At 54.4% G+C, this 17,318-nt stretch overlaps 1 protein-coding gene and 5 pseudogenes across 1 annotated transcript, besides 6 other annotated features; all 6 read right to left on the reverse strand.

Moving 5' to 3' along the window:
* Positions 1 to 10,302: a sequence feature (areas not merged during assembly with more than two copies in the genome that could not be assigned to a particular haplotype).
* Positions 948 to 1,802, reverse strand: Tc00.1047053506955.14 (annotated as a pseudogene).
* Positions 1,298 to 1,481: a sequence feature (CT-rich).
* On the reverse strand, positions 4,158 to 4,550 carry Tc00.1047053506955.32 (annotated as a pseudogene).
* On the reverse strand, positions 5,799 to 8,228 carry Tc00.1047053506955.50 (annotated as a pseudogene).
* Positions 9,110 to 9,155: a microsatellite.
* Tc00.1047053506955.70 (mucin-associated surface protein (MASP), putative) lies at positions 9,505 to 10,389 on the reverse strand (the record flags this gene model as incomplete). The annotated part of the gene is made up of 1 exon (XM_812780.1): positions 9,505 to 10,389. One exon carries the CDS (start codon positions 10,387 to 10,389, stop codon positions 9,505 to 9,507), a length of 885 nt encoding a protein of 294 aa, XP_817873.1.
* Positions 9,846 to 10,064: a sequence feature (CT-rich).
* Positions 10,303 to 10,743: a sequence feature (areas merged during assembly that could not be assigned to a particular haplotype. This can correspond to areas where the two haplotypes were merged or to regions with more than two copies in the genome that were merged during assembly.).
* Positions 10,744 to 17,318: part of a sequence feature (areas not merged during assembly with more than two copies in the genome that could not be assigned to a particular haplotype) that runs on past the window's edge.
* Tc00.1047053506955.79 lies at positions 12,694 to 13,125 on the reverse strand (annotated as a pseudogene).
* Tc00.1047053506955.90 lies at positions 14,751 to 16,748 on the reverse strand (annotated as a pseudogene).

The raw sequence follows: 17,318 nt of genomic DNA on the forward strand, positions 1-17,318 counted from the left end.
GCAGCAGGGACAACTTCATCCTAGAGAATGATCCCGTGCGCAGAGGATACAACGTCACCTTCACACTCGCAATTGTCATTCAATGAATTCAGTGCGTGGTACCTCCCTGAGATCCAATGCTTCCCGGTAGCATCCAGGCCCCTTGTGGATACGTTGATGCGGATGGGCGTCCCTCCATCCCAATGTCGGTGTATGGCTGCAGCGCACTCACCGCTCAAAAAGGGTGCGTCCCTCACAACAACGCGGATCCAATTCGTGCTGTCGGCACGCATAAAATATTCAACAAATCGAGGGTACGTCAAAGTGACAGCAAAGCACCCGCTGGCAATCACACCATAAACACCATCACATGCAGCAGCACCAGCGTCTCAAACTAATGTGGGGTGTAGAGCAAGTAAGCCATTGATGTGGGTGTTAGGCAAATATTTCGTGGCTCGCTGAAGCAACAAGGACCGATTGCGTGGGAGAAACAAAGAACAGGAGAATACAAAAGGGAAAATTCAGCCATCCGCACTTTAAGAAGAAAATAAATCAACGAAAGTAAAATGAGTGCACCCAACCACAACAGAAGCAAAGATTAAAAACAAAAGAGAAACAAAAATGCCGAAGCGTGGGACGACCAGCGCACACACACTCTCATTGCTCCCGTAAAGCAAAACACACACACAGGGAGAGAGAGAGAGAGGTCGCCCACTCAATGCAATAAAAACAAAACAGAAACAGTTACGGTGCTCCGCCCATGCAGCCAGGCAGGACGGCAGCGGTGCGTGTCGTGCAAAAGAGAGCACCAACGGCCTGCATGGGTGTGCATGCATATATACAATGGGCACATTATGTGTGTGCCTCGTGGGGTGAGGTGAGGGCGAGAGTCCATGCAAGGGGACACACACACAGAGAGAGAAGGACGAGTGTGTGTGCGAGCGGTGCATGGTTCTCTCTCCCTCACTCTCACGCGGCCACCACCGCAGCAGCAGCCGCACAAGCAACAACAAGAAGAAGCAAAAGAGGGGAGGTGGTGTGGGAGACCGCGGTGCTGCCGTCCCTGTCGCCAGTCGTCGCCGTCGTAGTTTTCGTGGCTGTGGCCGTCACTGGTGTTTCTTTCGGATTGGCATCTTTATTTTCATTTTGTTTTCCCTCTGCCGTCCCTGCACCATCAGCTGCTGGATCATCGTCCCCAGTTGTGTGGGTGCTGTTGGGATTTGTTATATTCGATGCTCCCTCCGCAGCAAAAGATAAACTTGGCTGCTCTTCAGTGCCTGCTGAGGTCCCCCCTGTGGTGCTGGGAACAGATTCTACTTTCTTTGTCTCCTTCTTTTCCTTCTTATCATCCTCTCCGTCCTCCCTTCTTCGTCCTCTTCCTCCTCTTCCTCTTCCTCTTCTTGTTTTTTCGCATCGTCCGCTCCTTCCCCTTCTTCTTCTTGTTCCTCTTCTTCCTCTTCGTCTTTATCCTTAGCTTCTTCCATCTTTTTCTCCTCCTTTTTATCTTCGTGTTTTTGATCCTTGCGCTCCGTCGTTGCACTTGGCGTTACTGATGCTCCTCCTACGGGTTATTGTGCCTGTAACGGGCTCGCTAGCGCTGCGGGTAATTCTGACGTCTTTGGTGCGGGTTCTTTAGGCGCTACCTGTTGACCCTTTTGGTCAAGTCCTCCACTGACGGCCTCTTCTTCGTTTTGAGGTTTCATTGCGGGCGTAGTACCCGGAGAACCTGGAGATGTTGCTTCAGCTCGTTCACCACCGCAGACACCGCACCACAGCACGCAGAGGGCACACACCAGCAGCACACGGCCAGTCATCATCATCATCACGGCTGCACACACAGTCTAGGGAGGGACAAAGAGAGGAGGATGAGAAGAGCACACACACACACATCAGCAGCATGGAAAAGGAGGAGCAGCGTTTGCATGAGGGCTGTTGTCATGAGCATGGGGGACGCGTGCACGCAGGAAGAACAGGCAACAATGAAACACCGGACAGCACGGCACACAACTCCACGGCATGTAAAACCCACCCGCAGCTGCCCCCAAAATGGAAGGGAAAGAGGGCGCAACAGTACGGCAGGAACACAGTGATGCCGGTGAAGAAAAGGATCCCAAAACGGCGTGAAAAAGAAACAAAAAACAGTCTTCCCCCACAGCGGCCACAAATCCAACAACGCAAGCAATAATAACAGAAACAAACACCACACACGGCAACTCACAGCGGCAGTGAGTTCCCTGTCGCCAATCTTCATGGCTGCACGCCACCGCACTCCTCGTGAGTCCATCGCTCCGCTGCCCTCCTCCTTCCCGCGGCTCCCCGCACGAACAGCCACGGCACACAATCGGGTCCATCCACACCCGTCGCCACGCCGCCCTCAGCGACCCAACAGTCAACCGCCCAAAAACCGTTGCGGAAATCACACACCCGCAACAAAGCACGCGACGCAACATCGTGTCACGTGGACCCCGCCGTCAGAAGAACGTCATGTCAACCGTTTGGCCGGCACACGGTACAATCAATCAACAGAACAGAGAGAAGTAAGACAGGCACTCAATCAAGGACGCTCCACGCACACAGCCCTTTTGATGCCGCCGCTGCTGCCACGGGCACGGTACCCGAGCGGAGAATGACACGCAGTAAAAAAGGCCTCACAAGAGAGAAACAATCCACACGTCCATATGCAAAGCGCCACTCAGGCTGCTGCGGCCGCAGGGTCCGTGGGCAAAAATGCGCCGTACTGAATCCCGCCAGTTATGTCAGTCTCCCCTCCCACCAATGTAGCGCATAATGCACGGCGTGCGTCCACAGGCATCCACTCCCGGTGCCCTAGCAACACTTCAGAACACACATAATGGAGAAGGGAAGCATCATTACACAATGCCAAAGCAGGTAAATAAAAATAGGGAAATCAAAACCTCACATATCCCTCGCACACGCAAACAAACACCCCACAGTATCCTCCAGAAGAAGTCAAACAATTTCTTATCCCAGCCCATAATACACGCGTGGTACCGCCACATTAGCGAACAACACAAAAGAGGGAGAGTGCATACAGCATGTCCCTGGTACAAAGTATACAGACAAGCAGAGTGTATGTATATACTGATAGGAACATGCCAGTTAATATAGGCCTTTCTCTCTTGCACCCACTGCTGAGTGTTGGCACCGCGGCGGCAGCGGCAAGCAGAAGAATCAGCGAAAAGAGACAAGCAGCAGCCGCACTGTTATTGCCGTGGATCGGAGGCGGGGCGTCCTTCATGTCTGCCTCCCAACCCCCGCGCCCTACCGCCACTTCATCCTCCCTCGGCGGAGGGTCCACGGCGCCCTGCGCGTCATCAGCGGCATCAGGGCTCCTGGGTCCCGTGGCTGTGGCACCGCCACCGGCCTTGTCGCTGGCGGCCTCATCTCATAATGATTGTCCCACAACAGACGTCACACCATCGGCGGCCACATCGTCGATGTCCGGAAGATCGCTTTCCTTCTCCGCTTCCTGCGGCGCACCCGCGGTGTCACTGGGCAAGAGCACTCCGTTGCCGTCGTGGCACCAGAGGCAACTTCCCTCTCCTCTGGCGACGGATGCTTCTGGGGAGCAGCCGTGTCCACATCCTTCGGTGGTGTGCCACGGCCGGTCCCAATGCTCTCTGGATCGGGGACGGATGCCCGTAGCAAAGCTTGTTCAGTAGATGCCAGTGAAACCGTCCTGCTCCACACACCCTCTCACATCGCCACCCCACGAAACCACTGGAAGCGGGCTGCCGCTGGTGGCGGATATCGTGCACACCTGCGCGTGGTCACGGAAAATAGCTTTTCCCTCATCGTAGGGCGGAGCAACCCACGTAATCGTCGCCTCGGCCGTGCATGGGGCACAACGGGCGTTACCCTCTTCAGTCACTCTCAGACGCACCCGCATGCCGAGGCACCGCAATGCCGCATGCATGACAGCACCGAGATGTATCTTTCTTCCGGGTCCCTCGCATCCGTCGTGTTGGTGGGAGGCGTGTCCAGACACCACGAAGAGGACTTGTCCCCAGGCACCGCAGACAAATATTCTCCCCTCCAAATAGCAGCGGCAGCATTTCTCACATCCAGTGCGGGACCAATGATGGGGCAACTGTCCATCGGGCGTTTTGCTGACTCTTCATGGATAATTCGTCTACACACCAACCACTCGAATACCGATCCAACGTGCAGCGTCTGGCAGGAACTCCCGCTTCGCAGAGCATCTGGGGATATTCACTCATGTTCGGTGCGGAGCACTTCCTCTGCAGCAGCACACAGTTCGAATTCCTTCACCAGCGCATCGGCTCCGCCATCTCCCACTTCACCCTCATGCAGCCAAGGTCAGCCGGTGCGGCCAGCGTCAGCTCCGTGCGGCAGCCGGCATTCCCAATCGGTGCCATCCACTCATCCCTCGCGTGGCGTTGCGACCAGTGCGACTCCAGCGTCCTCCCGTCACCATCGCCATCCTGCAGCTCCATGCCATCAATGTCGTCGCAGTCACGGGGCTCCTCGCTGCCACCACGGCAGTCGTCGAGTGCACCACCACCGACAGCGCTCTGCCACGCACAGCACCATGTCAGCATTGGCAACACCAGTGGAACAATGCCCAGCACGCACCGTGAACCGAATGCAAACGCTGCCCGTGGCAAATGGGGGCACAATCAAAGGACCCTCCAGTGGCTGCACGAGCAGACGATCCGCATGGAGTTTGACAGCAGCAGGGACAACTTCATCCTAGAGAATGATCCCGTGCGCAGAGGATACAACGTCACCTTCACACTCGCAATTGTCATTCAATGAATTCATTGCGTGGTACGTCTCTGAGATCCAATACTTCCCGGTATCATCCAGGTCCCTTGTGGATACGTTGATGCGGATGGGCATCCATCCCTCCCAATGACGGTGTATGGCTGCAGCGCACTCACCGCTCAAAAAGGGTGCGTCCCTCACAACAACGCGGATCCAATTCGTGCTGCCGGCACGCATAACATATTCAACAAATCGAGGGTACGTCAAAGTGGCAGCAAAGCACCCGCTGGCAATCACACCATAAACACCATCACATGCAGCAGCACCAGCGTCTCAAACTAATGTGGGGTGTAGAGCAAGTAAGCCATTGATGTGGGTGTTAGGCACATATTTCGTGGCTCGCTGAAGCAACAAGGACCGATTGCGTGGGAGAAACAAAGAACAGGAGAATACAAAAGGGAAAATTCAGCCATCCGCACTTTAAGAAGAAAACCAATCAATGAATTTAAAATGGGTGCACCCAACCACAACACACGCAAAGATTCAAAAAAAAGAGAAACAAAAATGCCGAAGCGTGGGACGACCAGCGCACACACTCTCATTGCTCCCGTAAAGCAAAACACACACAGAGGGAGAGAGAGAGAGGTCGCCCACTCAATGCAATAAAAACAAAACAGTTACGGTGCTCCGCCCATGCAGCCAGGCAGGACGGCAGCGGTGCGTGTCGTGAAAAAGAGAGCACCAACGGGCCTGCATGGGTGTGCATGCATATATACAATGGGCACATTATGTGTGTGCCTCGTGGGGTGAGGTGAGGGCGAGAGTCCATGCAAGGGGACACACACACACACAAGAGGCACGGCTGGATGGCAGCGGTACATGCGGTGCGGCCCCGACATCAACAATCACGCACGGTGGCAGCACACAAAATTCAAATTTAAAAAAAGGCACAAAAAAAAGGTGTAAAAATTAAGAACAAAAAAATGTTATCCGGGGAATATTTCGTTTACGGGAGGACAGTAGTTCTGTGAAGGGGAGGGTCGCAGTGTCCCACGCGGCAGCCAGTCACTCCTCACAGAGCCGCAAACCCCCACAGTCCCAACAGAAGAACAAGCGATGGCAGCACCTCGTTACCAAACACAGTGCCGCCATCACCATGTGCCCCACTGCCACGAGCGGCAACGCCACCCGTTGCTCCCGCCGCCAAATGATCAGCAGAGCACTTCGGGCGAGACACCACGGCCGAAGACGTACGCGCAGCCACACTCTTCGGAATAGAAACTTTGTTTGTTTTAAGCGCATTAATCCCATTGCCATCCAACGGGCAGTTGTACAGCAGGACGTTCGTCACAGTCACAGACACGCCTTCGTTGCTCCCTGTTTTGTCTCCATCCCCTCCAACGCAGAAGTGGGAGACCACATTAATATCCGTATTTTTCAGTTCACATTGCGCATCCCCACACACAAGTTTACCATTGACGTAGATCGAGCCCTGTTTGCCGTTCTGTAGCACAATCGCCACCTGGTACTTTGCGTCTGTCTCCCAAGTGCCGCTGAGCTCCTCGGTCTTTCCGCCACTCTGCAACAATTTCCTCTTCTTTGTTGAACGACAGTCCCAGAAGTACTGGATTCTCTGCGCCATTCATCTTCACACCCATCAATGGAATAGGACCCTCCTTCGTCGGCACATTGTCAATGGACACCGTCGCCACAAGAGTGAAGTTGTGGTTCGCAAGGTGGTACAGCTGATTCTCCCCCTGCTCGCCAACAGGCCGCTCCACCCACGCTCCTTTGAACGTCACTCCGCAGGCATGCAATGTTGCCTTCGCAGCCCCTTCATTATTATTTACCGTGGCGTCCACCCCGAGGTACTCGTCCCTCCATGTGTTACCAGAGAAGTTGCCGGACAAAAAGCCAACCAGCCCATCCGTGATCTTAACACCGCTGCAGTCATTTTCAGTTGGACGGTCCTTCTCAGCACTTGAGGAGCACAGCTGGGAAACGCTTTGGTCCACTTTCTTCCAGGTCACCACCTCCTTCACCCGCTGCAGCTGCGCAGTCAGGAGCACAGAGACCACACCAGGTGATGGTTTGCCCTCAGCGCCCTTCTTCTTCTCGTACAGTGCAATCAACTCCTCATTATTATTAGCTTCACTACTTCTATCACTTCTGTACAACAGGGAGCTGGCGGCAGCATCGTCCCCTTCCCCGGATACCGGCCCAATATCAACAATGTGCGTATTGTCCGTCAGCCAAAGGTGGAGTTCACCCTTTTGAGCGCCTCCCTTCTCAAGCTTCTCGGAATACACCGGCAGAGTAACGAGCATCACGTCCCTGTTCTCGACCGTCGCCGTGATGAACCCGCTTCCAACGCCCTTCTCATGTGGCTTACGGTTGTTGTCCCACACACGCGAGAGTGTTCCGAGTGCCTCCGCCCACGGCCTCCCCCTTGTCACCGATCTCGTACACCCTGCGGCGGCCATCAGCACACGCAGTCATCATGATGAGTGTTTTGTCCTTCCACCCCACGACGGAGGGATCACCGCAGCCACCGTCAGACATCCCCTTCGACAGCGTCCAACTCGCAGCATCCGAGGAGGACATGAGCAGCGAAACATTGTTATTCCCTCCATCCTCCGCAGTGCCATTAACCTTATTCTCCTTCACGGCTTCCGTTGCGAACACAAGCGTGCCATCCTCCATCTTAGCACCCGATCCACCACCTCCAATGTGTCCTGTCAAAGTGTCATCGTTGTCACCGATAGCATTGCACAAAATACTGATGGTATCATTCCAACAAATTCTTTTGGTACTTTCATCCACACCACTGACGTTCCCTTTCACCAGCAAAAGTCCCCACTGAGCCACGCCAGCCACACCTACCTGACAATCAGAGAGACCTTTACTCATGCAGACTCCGGCAAGCATGTAAATATCATTTCCCCTCACAACTGTTGTTGGACGGCTCACATGTACTCTCGTCCCGCCTTGGGAATCATCCTTATCCTCTGTTTTGGAGGCGCAATTCCCTCCATCGGTTGGACATTCCTCCAGCACTTCCGTCCTCACCTCAGTTGCTTCCAGGGCTTTGGGGTTTTTATCGTCCAACTTCATGAATTGTGAGGCAATGCAAGGAAAATGACGCTATCCTTCTCGCACCACGCCTCGGCAACGGCAAACACCTCACCATTCATCCCAACAAGACTGGGAGCATGGAGAGGACTCACTTTTCTCCATCCTTCACATCTCTCCAAAGAAAATATTTCCCCGATGAGGAGCCCTGACGTGACTCGGATACTGCAGCAGCCACAGCCCCAACACTGTTGCAGCACAACATCGCAAGAAGAAGAAAAAGGGGCACCGCGGAGTAGAAGAGATGCCGGGACATGTTGGGACTCCGCCGCTCACTCTCTCCTCCTTCCCACCTCCCGCTGGATCCGGTCACGCGGCGACGGTTGTGTGTGCGGGGTGCCTTCACTGCAGCAACACGTGAGAGCATATAAATATGTGTGTGTGGGCGGTGTGTGTGCTGTCGGTCCTTTCAGAGCCTTCGAATTCCACAGTAGCGATTAGCGCTTGGTAGTAACTTCTTTCCTTTGTGTGTGAGTGGTTTAGAAAAAAAGGAAAAAGAAGTGAAACGCACCGCCACCCATCCACAGTGAGCGGCATCATCATCCGCACCGCATTCACTCCCAACAACAACGACAACTCACGCGCACAGACACACGGAACGAGGAGGAAGAACAGTGCAAAGAGAACACACAACGACTGTTGCCACCAGCAGGAGCCACGGCGGGTGCTTCTGCCACGCGTAAGCACTCTCCGAGCTACGCCGACACAAAACAATCAGCGAGATGCAGAAGGGTACAACTGCCCCTCGCAACACCAACGCGCCATCGCCAGTCACTTTACTGTTGTCTCATCCCACACCCTCCATCGCACATCGCCCCGCACAGCCGGAGAATCTTCCGCCGGTGCACGAACAGCGGGAGGAACACGTCGGCACGTGCAGCTGCCAGGAGTGAATCCATACGCATATCTCCCAGGCTCCCTCAATGCCGCGCCGCCCACGGGCAGCACGCCAAGAAAATCACGCTCGCAGCACGGCAACAAATAAAATCGCAGTCTTCCGTCATCCCTCCTCGAAAGGGCCGCCGCAGCCAAAATATTGTGCGTGTGCGCGTTCTCATCATTCACGCCGCTCCACAGCGTGTGCATGTGTTTGTGTGTTTGTCAGCGCCTATACTTGCAGAGCAGATGTACGGAAAACAAGAGAGTCAAAAAGGCAACAACAGAGAAGCGGATAACACACACGCAAATTACTCATATCATCACACACACACGCAGCCGCGGAATGGGTGCACCCAACCACAACACAAGTAAAACAAAAACAAAAAGAAAAACAATAAACAAAACAAAAAGAAAAAAACCGAAGCGTGGGACGACCAGCGCACACACACTCTCATTGCTCCCGTAAAGCAAAACACACACACAGGGAGAGAGAGAGAGGTCGTCCATTAAAAGCAATGAAAATAAAAATAAAAACAGTTACGGTGCTCCGCCCATGCAGCCAGGCAGGACGGCAGCGGTGCGTGTGGTGCAAAAGAGAGCACCAACGGGCCTGCATGGGTGTGCATGCATACATACAATGGGCACATTATGTGTGTGCTTCGTGGGGTGAGGTGAGGGCGAGAGTCCATGCAAGGGGACACACACACAGAGAGAGAGAAGGACGAGTGTGTGTGCGGGCGGTGCACGGCTCTCTCTCCCTCACTCTCACGCGGCCACCACCGCAGCAGCAGCCGCACAAGCAACAATAAGAAGAAGCAAAAGAGGGGAGGTGGTGTGGGAGACCGCGGTGCTGCCGTCACTGTCGCCAGTCGTCGCCGTCGTATTTTTCGTGGCTGCGGCCGTCACTGGTGTTTCTTTCGGATTGACATCTTTATTTTCATTTTGTTTTCCCGCTGCTGTCCCTGCACCATCAGCTGCTGGATCATCGTCTCCAGTTTTTGGTGTGCTGTTGGGATTTGTTGTATTCGATGCTCCCTCCGCACCAGAAGATAAACTTGGCTGCTCTCCACCGCCTGCTGAGATCACCTCTGTGGTGCCGGTAACAGCTTCTTCTTTCTTTTTCTCCTCCTCTTGCTTCTTATCATCCTCTCCGTCCTCCCTTCTATCATCCTCTTGGTCATCCGTTTCCTCTTCCTCCCCTTCTTCCCCTTCCTCTTCCTCTTCCTCTTCCTCTTCCTCCTCTTCCTCTTCGTCTTCTTCGTCTTCTTCGGCTTCGTCCTTTTCCTCCTTCTCTTCTTTTTCATCCGTTTTTTCTTCTTCTTTTTGACCCTCGGTGTCTATCTTTGCACTTGTCATTTGTGACGCTTCTCCTCCTCCGGGTTGAGTTGCCTGTGACGGCCCCGGTGACAATTCCTGCGATTCTGACCCCGGTGGTGCTGGTGCTTCTGGCACTTTCTGTTGACCGTTTCGGTCAACTCCTGCAGCGACAGCTTTGGTCGCATTGTCGTTTTGAGTGCTCTTTTCGAGCGGAGTACCTCGAGAAGTTGGAGAACCTGGAGGAGTTGCTTCAGAACATCCACCACCGCAGACACCGCACCACAGCACGCAGAGGGCACACACCAGCAGCACACGGCCAGTCATCATCATCATCACGGCTGCACACACAGTCTAGGGAGGGACAAAGAGAAGAGGAGGATGAGAAGAACACACACATCAGCAGCATGGAAAAGGAGGAGTGGCGTTTGCATGAGGGTTGTTGTCATGAGCATGGGGGACGCGTGCACGCAGGAAGAACAGGCAACAATGAAACACCGGACAGCACGGCACACAACTCCACGGCATGTAAAACCCACCCGCAGCTGCCCCCAAAATGGAAGGGAAAGAGGGCGCAACAGTACGGCAGGAACACAGTGATGCCGGTGAAGAAAAGGATCCCAAAACGGCGGGAAAAAGAAACAAAAAACAGTCTTCCCCCACAGCGGCCACATCCAACAACGCAAGCAATAATAACAGAAACAAACACCACACACGGCAACTCACAGCGGCAGTGAGTTCCCTGTCGCCAATCTTCATGGCTGCACGCCACCGCACTCCTCGTGAGCCCATCGCTCCGCTGCCTTCCTCCTTCCCGCGGCTCCCCGCACGAACAGCCACGGCACACAATCGGGTCCATCCACACCCGTCGCCACGCCGCCCTCAGCGACCCAACAGTCAACCGCCCAAAAACCGTTGCGGAAATCACACACCCGCAACAAAGCACGCGACGCAACATCGTGTCACGTGGACCCCGCCATCAGAAGAACGTCATGTCAACCGTTTGGCCGGCACACGGTACAATCAATCAACAGAACAGAGAAGTAATACAGGCACTCAATCAAGGACTCTCCACGCACACAGCCCTTTTGATGCCGCCGCTGCTGCCACGGGCACGGCACCCGAGCGGAAAATGACACGCAGTAAAAAAGGCCTCACAAGAGAGAAACAATCCACACGTCCATATGCAAAGCGCCACTCAGGCTGCTGCGGCTGCAGGGTCCGTAGGCAAAATGCGCCGTACTGAATCCCGCCAGTTATGTCAGTCTCCCCTCCCACCAATGTAGCGCATAATGCACGGCGTGCGTCCACAGGCGTCCACTCCCGGTGCCCTAGCAACACTTCAGAACACACATAATGGAGAAGGGAAGTATCATTACACAATGCCAAAGCAGGTAAATAAAAATAGGGAAATCAAAACCTCACATATCCCTCGTACACGCACACAAACACCCCACAGTATCCTCCAGAAGAAGTCAAACAATTTCTTATCCCAACCCATAATACACGCGTGGTGCCGCCACATTAGCAACCAACACAAAAGAGGGAGAGTGCATACAGCATGTCCCTGGTACAAAGTATACAGACAAGCAGAGTGTATGTATATACTGATAGGAACATGCCAGTTGATATAGGCCTTTCTCTCTTGCACCCACTGCTGAGTGTTGGCACCGCGGCGGCAGCGGCAAGCAGAAGAAGCAGCGGAAAGGGACAATCAGCAGCCGCACTGTTACTGCCGTGGATCGGAGGCGGGGCGTCCTTCATGTCTGCCTCCCAACCCCACACACCACCGCCGCTTCATCCTCCCTCGGCGGAGGGTCCACGGCGCCCTGCGCGTCATCAGCGGCATCAGGGCTCCTGGGTCCCGTGGCTGTGGCACCGCCACCGGCCTTGTCGCTGACGGCCTCATCTCCTAATGATTGTCCCACAACAGACGTCACACCATCGGCGGCCACATCGTCGATGTCCGGAAGATCGCTCTCCTTCTCCGCCTCCTGCGGCGCACCCGCGGTGTCGCTGGGCAAGAGCACTCCGTTGCCGTCGTGGCACCTGAGGCGACTTCCTTCTCCTCTGGCGACGGACGCTTCTGGGGAGCAGCCGTGTCCACATCCTTCGGTGGTGTGCCACGGCCGGTCCCAATGCTCTCTGGATCGGGGACGGATGCCCGTAGCAAAGCTTGTTCAGTAGATGCCGGTGAAACCGTCCTGCTCCACACACCCTCTCACATCGCCACCCCACGAAACCACTGGAAGCAGGCTGCCGCTGGTGGCGGATATCGTGCACACCTGCGCGTGGTCACGGCAAATAGCTTTTCCCTCGTCGTAGGGCGGAGCAACCCACGTAATCGTTGCTCTGTCCGTGCATGGGGCACAACGGGCGTTACCCTTTTCAGTCACTCTCAGACGCACCCGCATGCCGAGGCACCGCAATGCCGCATGCATGACAGCACCGAGATGTATGTTTCTTCCGTGTCCCTCGCATCCGTCGTGTTGGTGGGAGGCGTGTCCAGACACCACGAAGAGGGCTTGTCCCCAGGCACCGCAGACAAACATTCTCCCCTCCAAATAACAGCGGCAGCATTTCTCACATCCAGTGCGGGACCAATGATGGGGCAACTGTCCATCGGGCGTTTTGCTGACCCCTCATGGATAATTCGTCTACACACCAACCACTCGAATACCGATCCAACGTGCAGCGTCTGGCAGGAACGCCCCCTTCGCAGAACATCTGGGGATATTCACTCATGTTCGGTGCGGAGCACTTCCTCTGCAGCAGCGCACAGCACGAATTCCTTCACCAGCGCATCGGCTCCGCCATCTCCCACTTCACCCTCATGCAGCCCAGGTCAGCCGGTGCGGCCAGCGTCAGCTCCGTGCGGCAGCCGGCACAACAAATCGGTGCCATCCACTCATCCCTCGCGTGGCGCTGCGACCAGTGCGACTCCAGCGTCCTCCCGTCACCATCGCCATCCTGCAGCTCCATGCCATCAATGTCGTCGCAGTCACGGGGCTCCTCGCTGCCACCACGGCAGTCGTCGAGTGCGCCACCACCGACAGCGCTCTGCCACGCACAGCACCATGTCAGCATTGGCAACACCAGTGGAACAATGCCCAGCACGCACCGTGAACCGAATGCAAACGCTGCCCGTGGCAAATGGGGGCACAATCAAAGGACCCTCCAGTGGCTGCACGAGCAGACGATCCGCATGGAGTTTGACAGCAGCAGGGACAACTTCATTCTCGAGAATGATCCCGTGCGCAGAGGATACAACGTCGCCTTCACACTCGCAATTGTCATTCAACGAATTCATTGCGTAGTACGTCTCTGAGATCCAATACTTCCCGGTATCATCCAGGTCCCTTGTGGATACGTTGATGCGGATGGGCATCCATCCCTCCCAATGACGGTGTATGGCCGCAGCGCACCAACTGCTCAAAAAGGATGCGTCCCTCCCAACAACGCGGATCCAATTCGTGCTGTCGGCACGCATAACATATTCAACAAATCGAGGGTACGTCAAAGTGACAGCAAAGCACCGCTGGAAATCACACCATAAACACCATCACATGCAGCAGCACCAGCGTCTCAAACTAATGTGGGGTGTAGAGCAAGTAAACCATTGATGTGGGTGTTAGGCAAATATTTCGTGGCTCGCTGAAGCAACAAGGACCGATTGCGTGGGAAGAAACAAAGAACAGGAGAATACAAAAGGGAAAATTCAGCCATCCGCCCTTTAAGAAGAAAACCAATCAACGAAAGTAAAATGGGTGCACCCAACCACAACAGAAGCAAGGATTCAAAACAAAAGAGAAACAAAAATGCCGAAGCGTGGGACGACCAGCACACACACTCTCATTGCTCCCGTAAAGCAAAACACACACACAGGGAGAGAGAGAGAGAGGTCGCCCACTCAATGCAATAAAAACAAAACAGAAACAGTTACGGTGCTCCGCCCATGCAGCCAGGCAGGACGGCAGCGGTGCGTGTCGTCCAAAAGAGAGCACCAACGGCCTGCATGGGTGTGCATGCATATATACAATGGGCACATTATGTGTGTGCCTCGTGGGGTGAGGTGAGGGCGGGAGTCCATGCAAGGGGACACACAGCAAGAGGCACAGCTGGATGGCAGCGGTACATGCGGTACGGCCCCGACATCAACAATCACGCACGGTGGCAGCACACAAAATTCAAATTTTAAAAAAGGCACAGAAAAAAGTTTAAAAATTAAGAACAAAAAATATGTTATCCGGGGAATATTTCGTTTACGGGAGGACAGTAGTTCTGTGAAGGGAGGGTTGCAGTGTCCCACGCGGCAGCCAGTCACTCCTCACAGAGCCGCAAACCCCCACAGTCCCAACAGAAGAACAAGCGATGGCAGCACCTCGTTGCCAAACACAGTGCCGCCACCACCATGTGCCCCACTGCCACGAGCGGCAACGCCACCCGTTGCTCCCGCCGCCAAATGTTCAGCAGAGCACTTCGGGCGAGACACCACGGCTGAAGACGTACGCGCAGCCACACTCTTCGGAATAGAAGCTTTGTTTGCGTTAAGCGCAGTAATCCCATTGCCATCCAACGGGCGGTTGTACAGCAGGACGTTCGTCACATTCACAGACACGCCTTCGTTGCTCCCTGTTTTGTCTCCATCCCCTCCAACGCAGAAGTGGGAGACCACATTAATATCCGTATTTTTCAATTCACATTGCGCATCCCCACACAAGTTTACCATTAACGTAGATCGAGCCCTGTTTGCCGTTCTGTAGCACAATCGCCACCTGGTACTTTGCATCTGCCTCCCAAGTACCGCTGAGCTCCTCGGTCTTTCCGCCACTCTGCAACAATTTCCTCTTCTTTTCTTTGTTGTACGACAGTCCCAGAAGTACTGGATTCTCTGCGTCACTCATCTTCACACCCATCAAAGGAATAGGACCCTCCGTCGTCGGCACCTTGTCGATGGACACCGTCGCCACAAGAGTGAGGTTGTGGTTCGGAAAGTGGTACAGCTGATTCTCCCCCTGACTGCCAACAGGCCACTCCACCCACGCTCCTTTGAACGTCACTCCGCCGGCATGCAATGTTGCCTTCGCAGCCCCTTCATTATTATTTACCGTGGCGCTCACCCCGAGGTACTCGTCCCTCCATGTGTTCTCAGAGAAGTTGCCGGACAAAAAGCCAACCAGCCCATCCGTGATCTTACCACCGCTGCAGTCATTTTCAGTTGGACGGTCCTTCTCAGCACTTGGGGGGCACAGCTGGGAAACGCTTTGGTCCACTTTATTCCAGGTCGCCACCACCTCCTTCACCCGCTGCAGCTGCTCAGTCAGGAGCACAGAGACCACACCAGGTGATGGTTTGCCCCCAGCGCCCTTCTTCTTCTCGTACAGTGCAATCAACTCTTCATTATTATTAGCTTCACCACTTTTGCCACCTTTGTACAGCAGGGAGCTGGCGGCAGCATCGTCCCCTTCCCCGGATACCGGCCCAATATCAACAATGTGCGTATTGTCCGTCAGCCAAAGATGGAGTTCACCCTTTTGAGCGCCTCCCTTCTCAAGCTTCTCGGAATACACCGGCAGAGCAACAAGCATCACGTCCCGGTTCTCAATCGTCGCTGTGATGAACCCGCTTCTTACGCCCTTCTCATGTGGCTTACGGTTGCTGCCCCACACGCGCGAGAGCGTCCCGAGTGCCTCCGTCCACGAATCCCCCTTGTCATCGGACTCGTACACCCTGCGGCGGCCATCAGCACACGCAGTCATCATGATGAGTGTTTTGTCCTTCCACCCCACGACGGAGGGATCACTGCAGCCACCGTCAGACATCCCCTTCGACAGCGTCCAATTCGTATTATCCTTCGAGTGTATGATAAGTGAGATAGTCTTCACATTCACTTCAGTGCCATCCGCCTTCTTCTTCGTGCCTTCCACTGGAAACACAAGAGTCTCGTCCTCCATCTTAACACCCGATCCACCGCTTCCAATCAGCTTTGTCCAGGAATCGAGCTGTGCGTCAAACAGTCTTTGCGGGGAACTCTCAGTATCTTTCCAGACAATTTTTTTGCTATTTGCAACCTCACTGACGTTCCCTTTCACCAGCAAAAGTCCCAATTGATTCGCGTCAGGCTTGGCACTCTGTACGGAAGCGGCAACTTTATTGATGTAGACTCCAACAAGCATGTAAATATCACTTCCCCTCACAACTGTTGTTGGTCGGCTCACATCTACTCTTTTATTTGGGTCTTTGGAAGTACCTCCCTCCAGTAATTGTGTCCCATCGTTGGCATTCTTCAGTACTTCCTCCGGTGTGTCAGTAGTTTTTGTCGTAAGAAGTTGGGATGCAATGCCAGTAAAACTGGCATCATCCTTCTTCCACTTTGCCTCGGCAACGGCAAATACGTCACTCCCCACCTTCAAAAGGCTGGGAGCACCCAACGAGTCCAATTTTTCATCACCGGTGATGCCCTCCCATTTAAACTAGGGATCAGCTGGCTCCTCCATACCAACTTGTTCAGCTCCAGTGCTGCAGCACAACATCACAAAAACAAGGAGCAGCACCGCAGAGTAGAAGAGATGCCGGGACATGTTGGGCCTCTGCGCCTCACTCTCTCCTCCTTCCCTCCTCCTTCCGCTGGATCCGGTCACGCGGCGACGGTTGTGTGTGCGGGGTGCCCTCACTGCAGCAACACGTGAGAGCATATCAATATGTGTGTGTGGGCGGTGTGTGTGCTGTCGGTCCTTCCAGAGCCTTCGAATTCCACAGTAGCGATTAGCGCTTGGTAGTAACTTCTTTCCTTTGTGTGTGAGTGGTTTAGAAAAAAGAGGAAAAAGAAGTGAAACACACCGCCACCCATCCACAGTGAGCGGCATCATCATCCGCACCGCATTCACTCCCAACAACAACAAAAACTCACGCACACACGCAGCCGCGGAATGGGTGCTCACAACCACAAAATCAAAAAGAAAAACAAAACAAAAAGCCGAAGCGTGGGACGACCAGCGCACACACTCTCATTACTCCCGTAAAGCAAAACACACACACAGAGGGAGAGAGAGAGAGGTCGCCCACACAAAGCAATAAAAACAAAAAAAAACAGTTACGGTGCTCCGCCCATGCAGCCAGGCAGGACGGCAGCGGTGCGTGTCGTGCAAAAGAGAGCACCAACGGGCCTGCATGGGTGTGCATGCATATATACAATGGGCACATTATTGTGTGTGCCTCGTGGGGTGAGGTGAGGGCGAGAGTCCATGCAAGGGGACACACACAGA

This window comes from Trypanosoma cruzi, genomic scaffold (assembly GCF_000209065.1).
Source record: "Trypanosoma cruzi strain CL Brener 1047053517127 genomic scaffold, whole genome shotgun sequence".
Lineage (NCBI taxonomy): Eukaryota > Euglenozoa > Kinetoplastea > Trypanosomatida > Trypanosomatidae > Trypanosoma > Trypanosoma cruzi.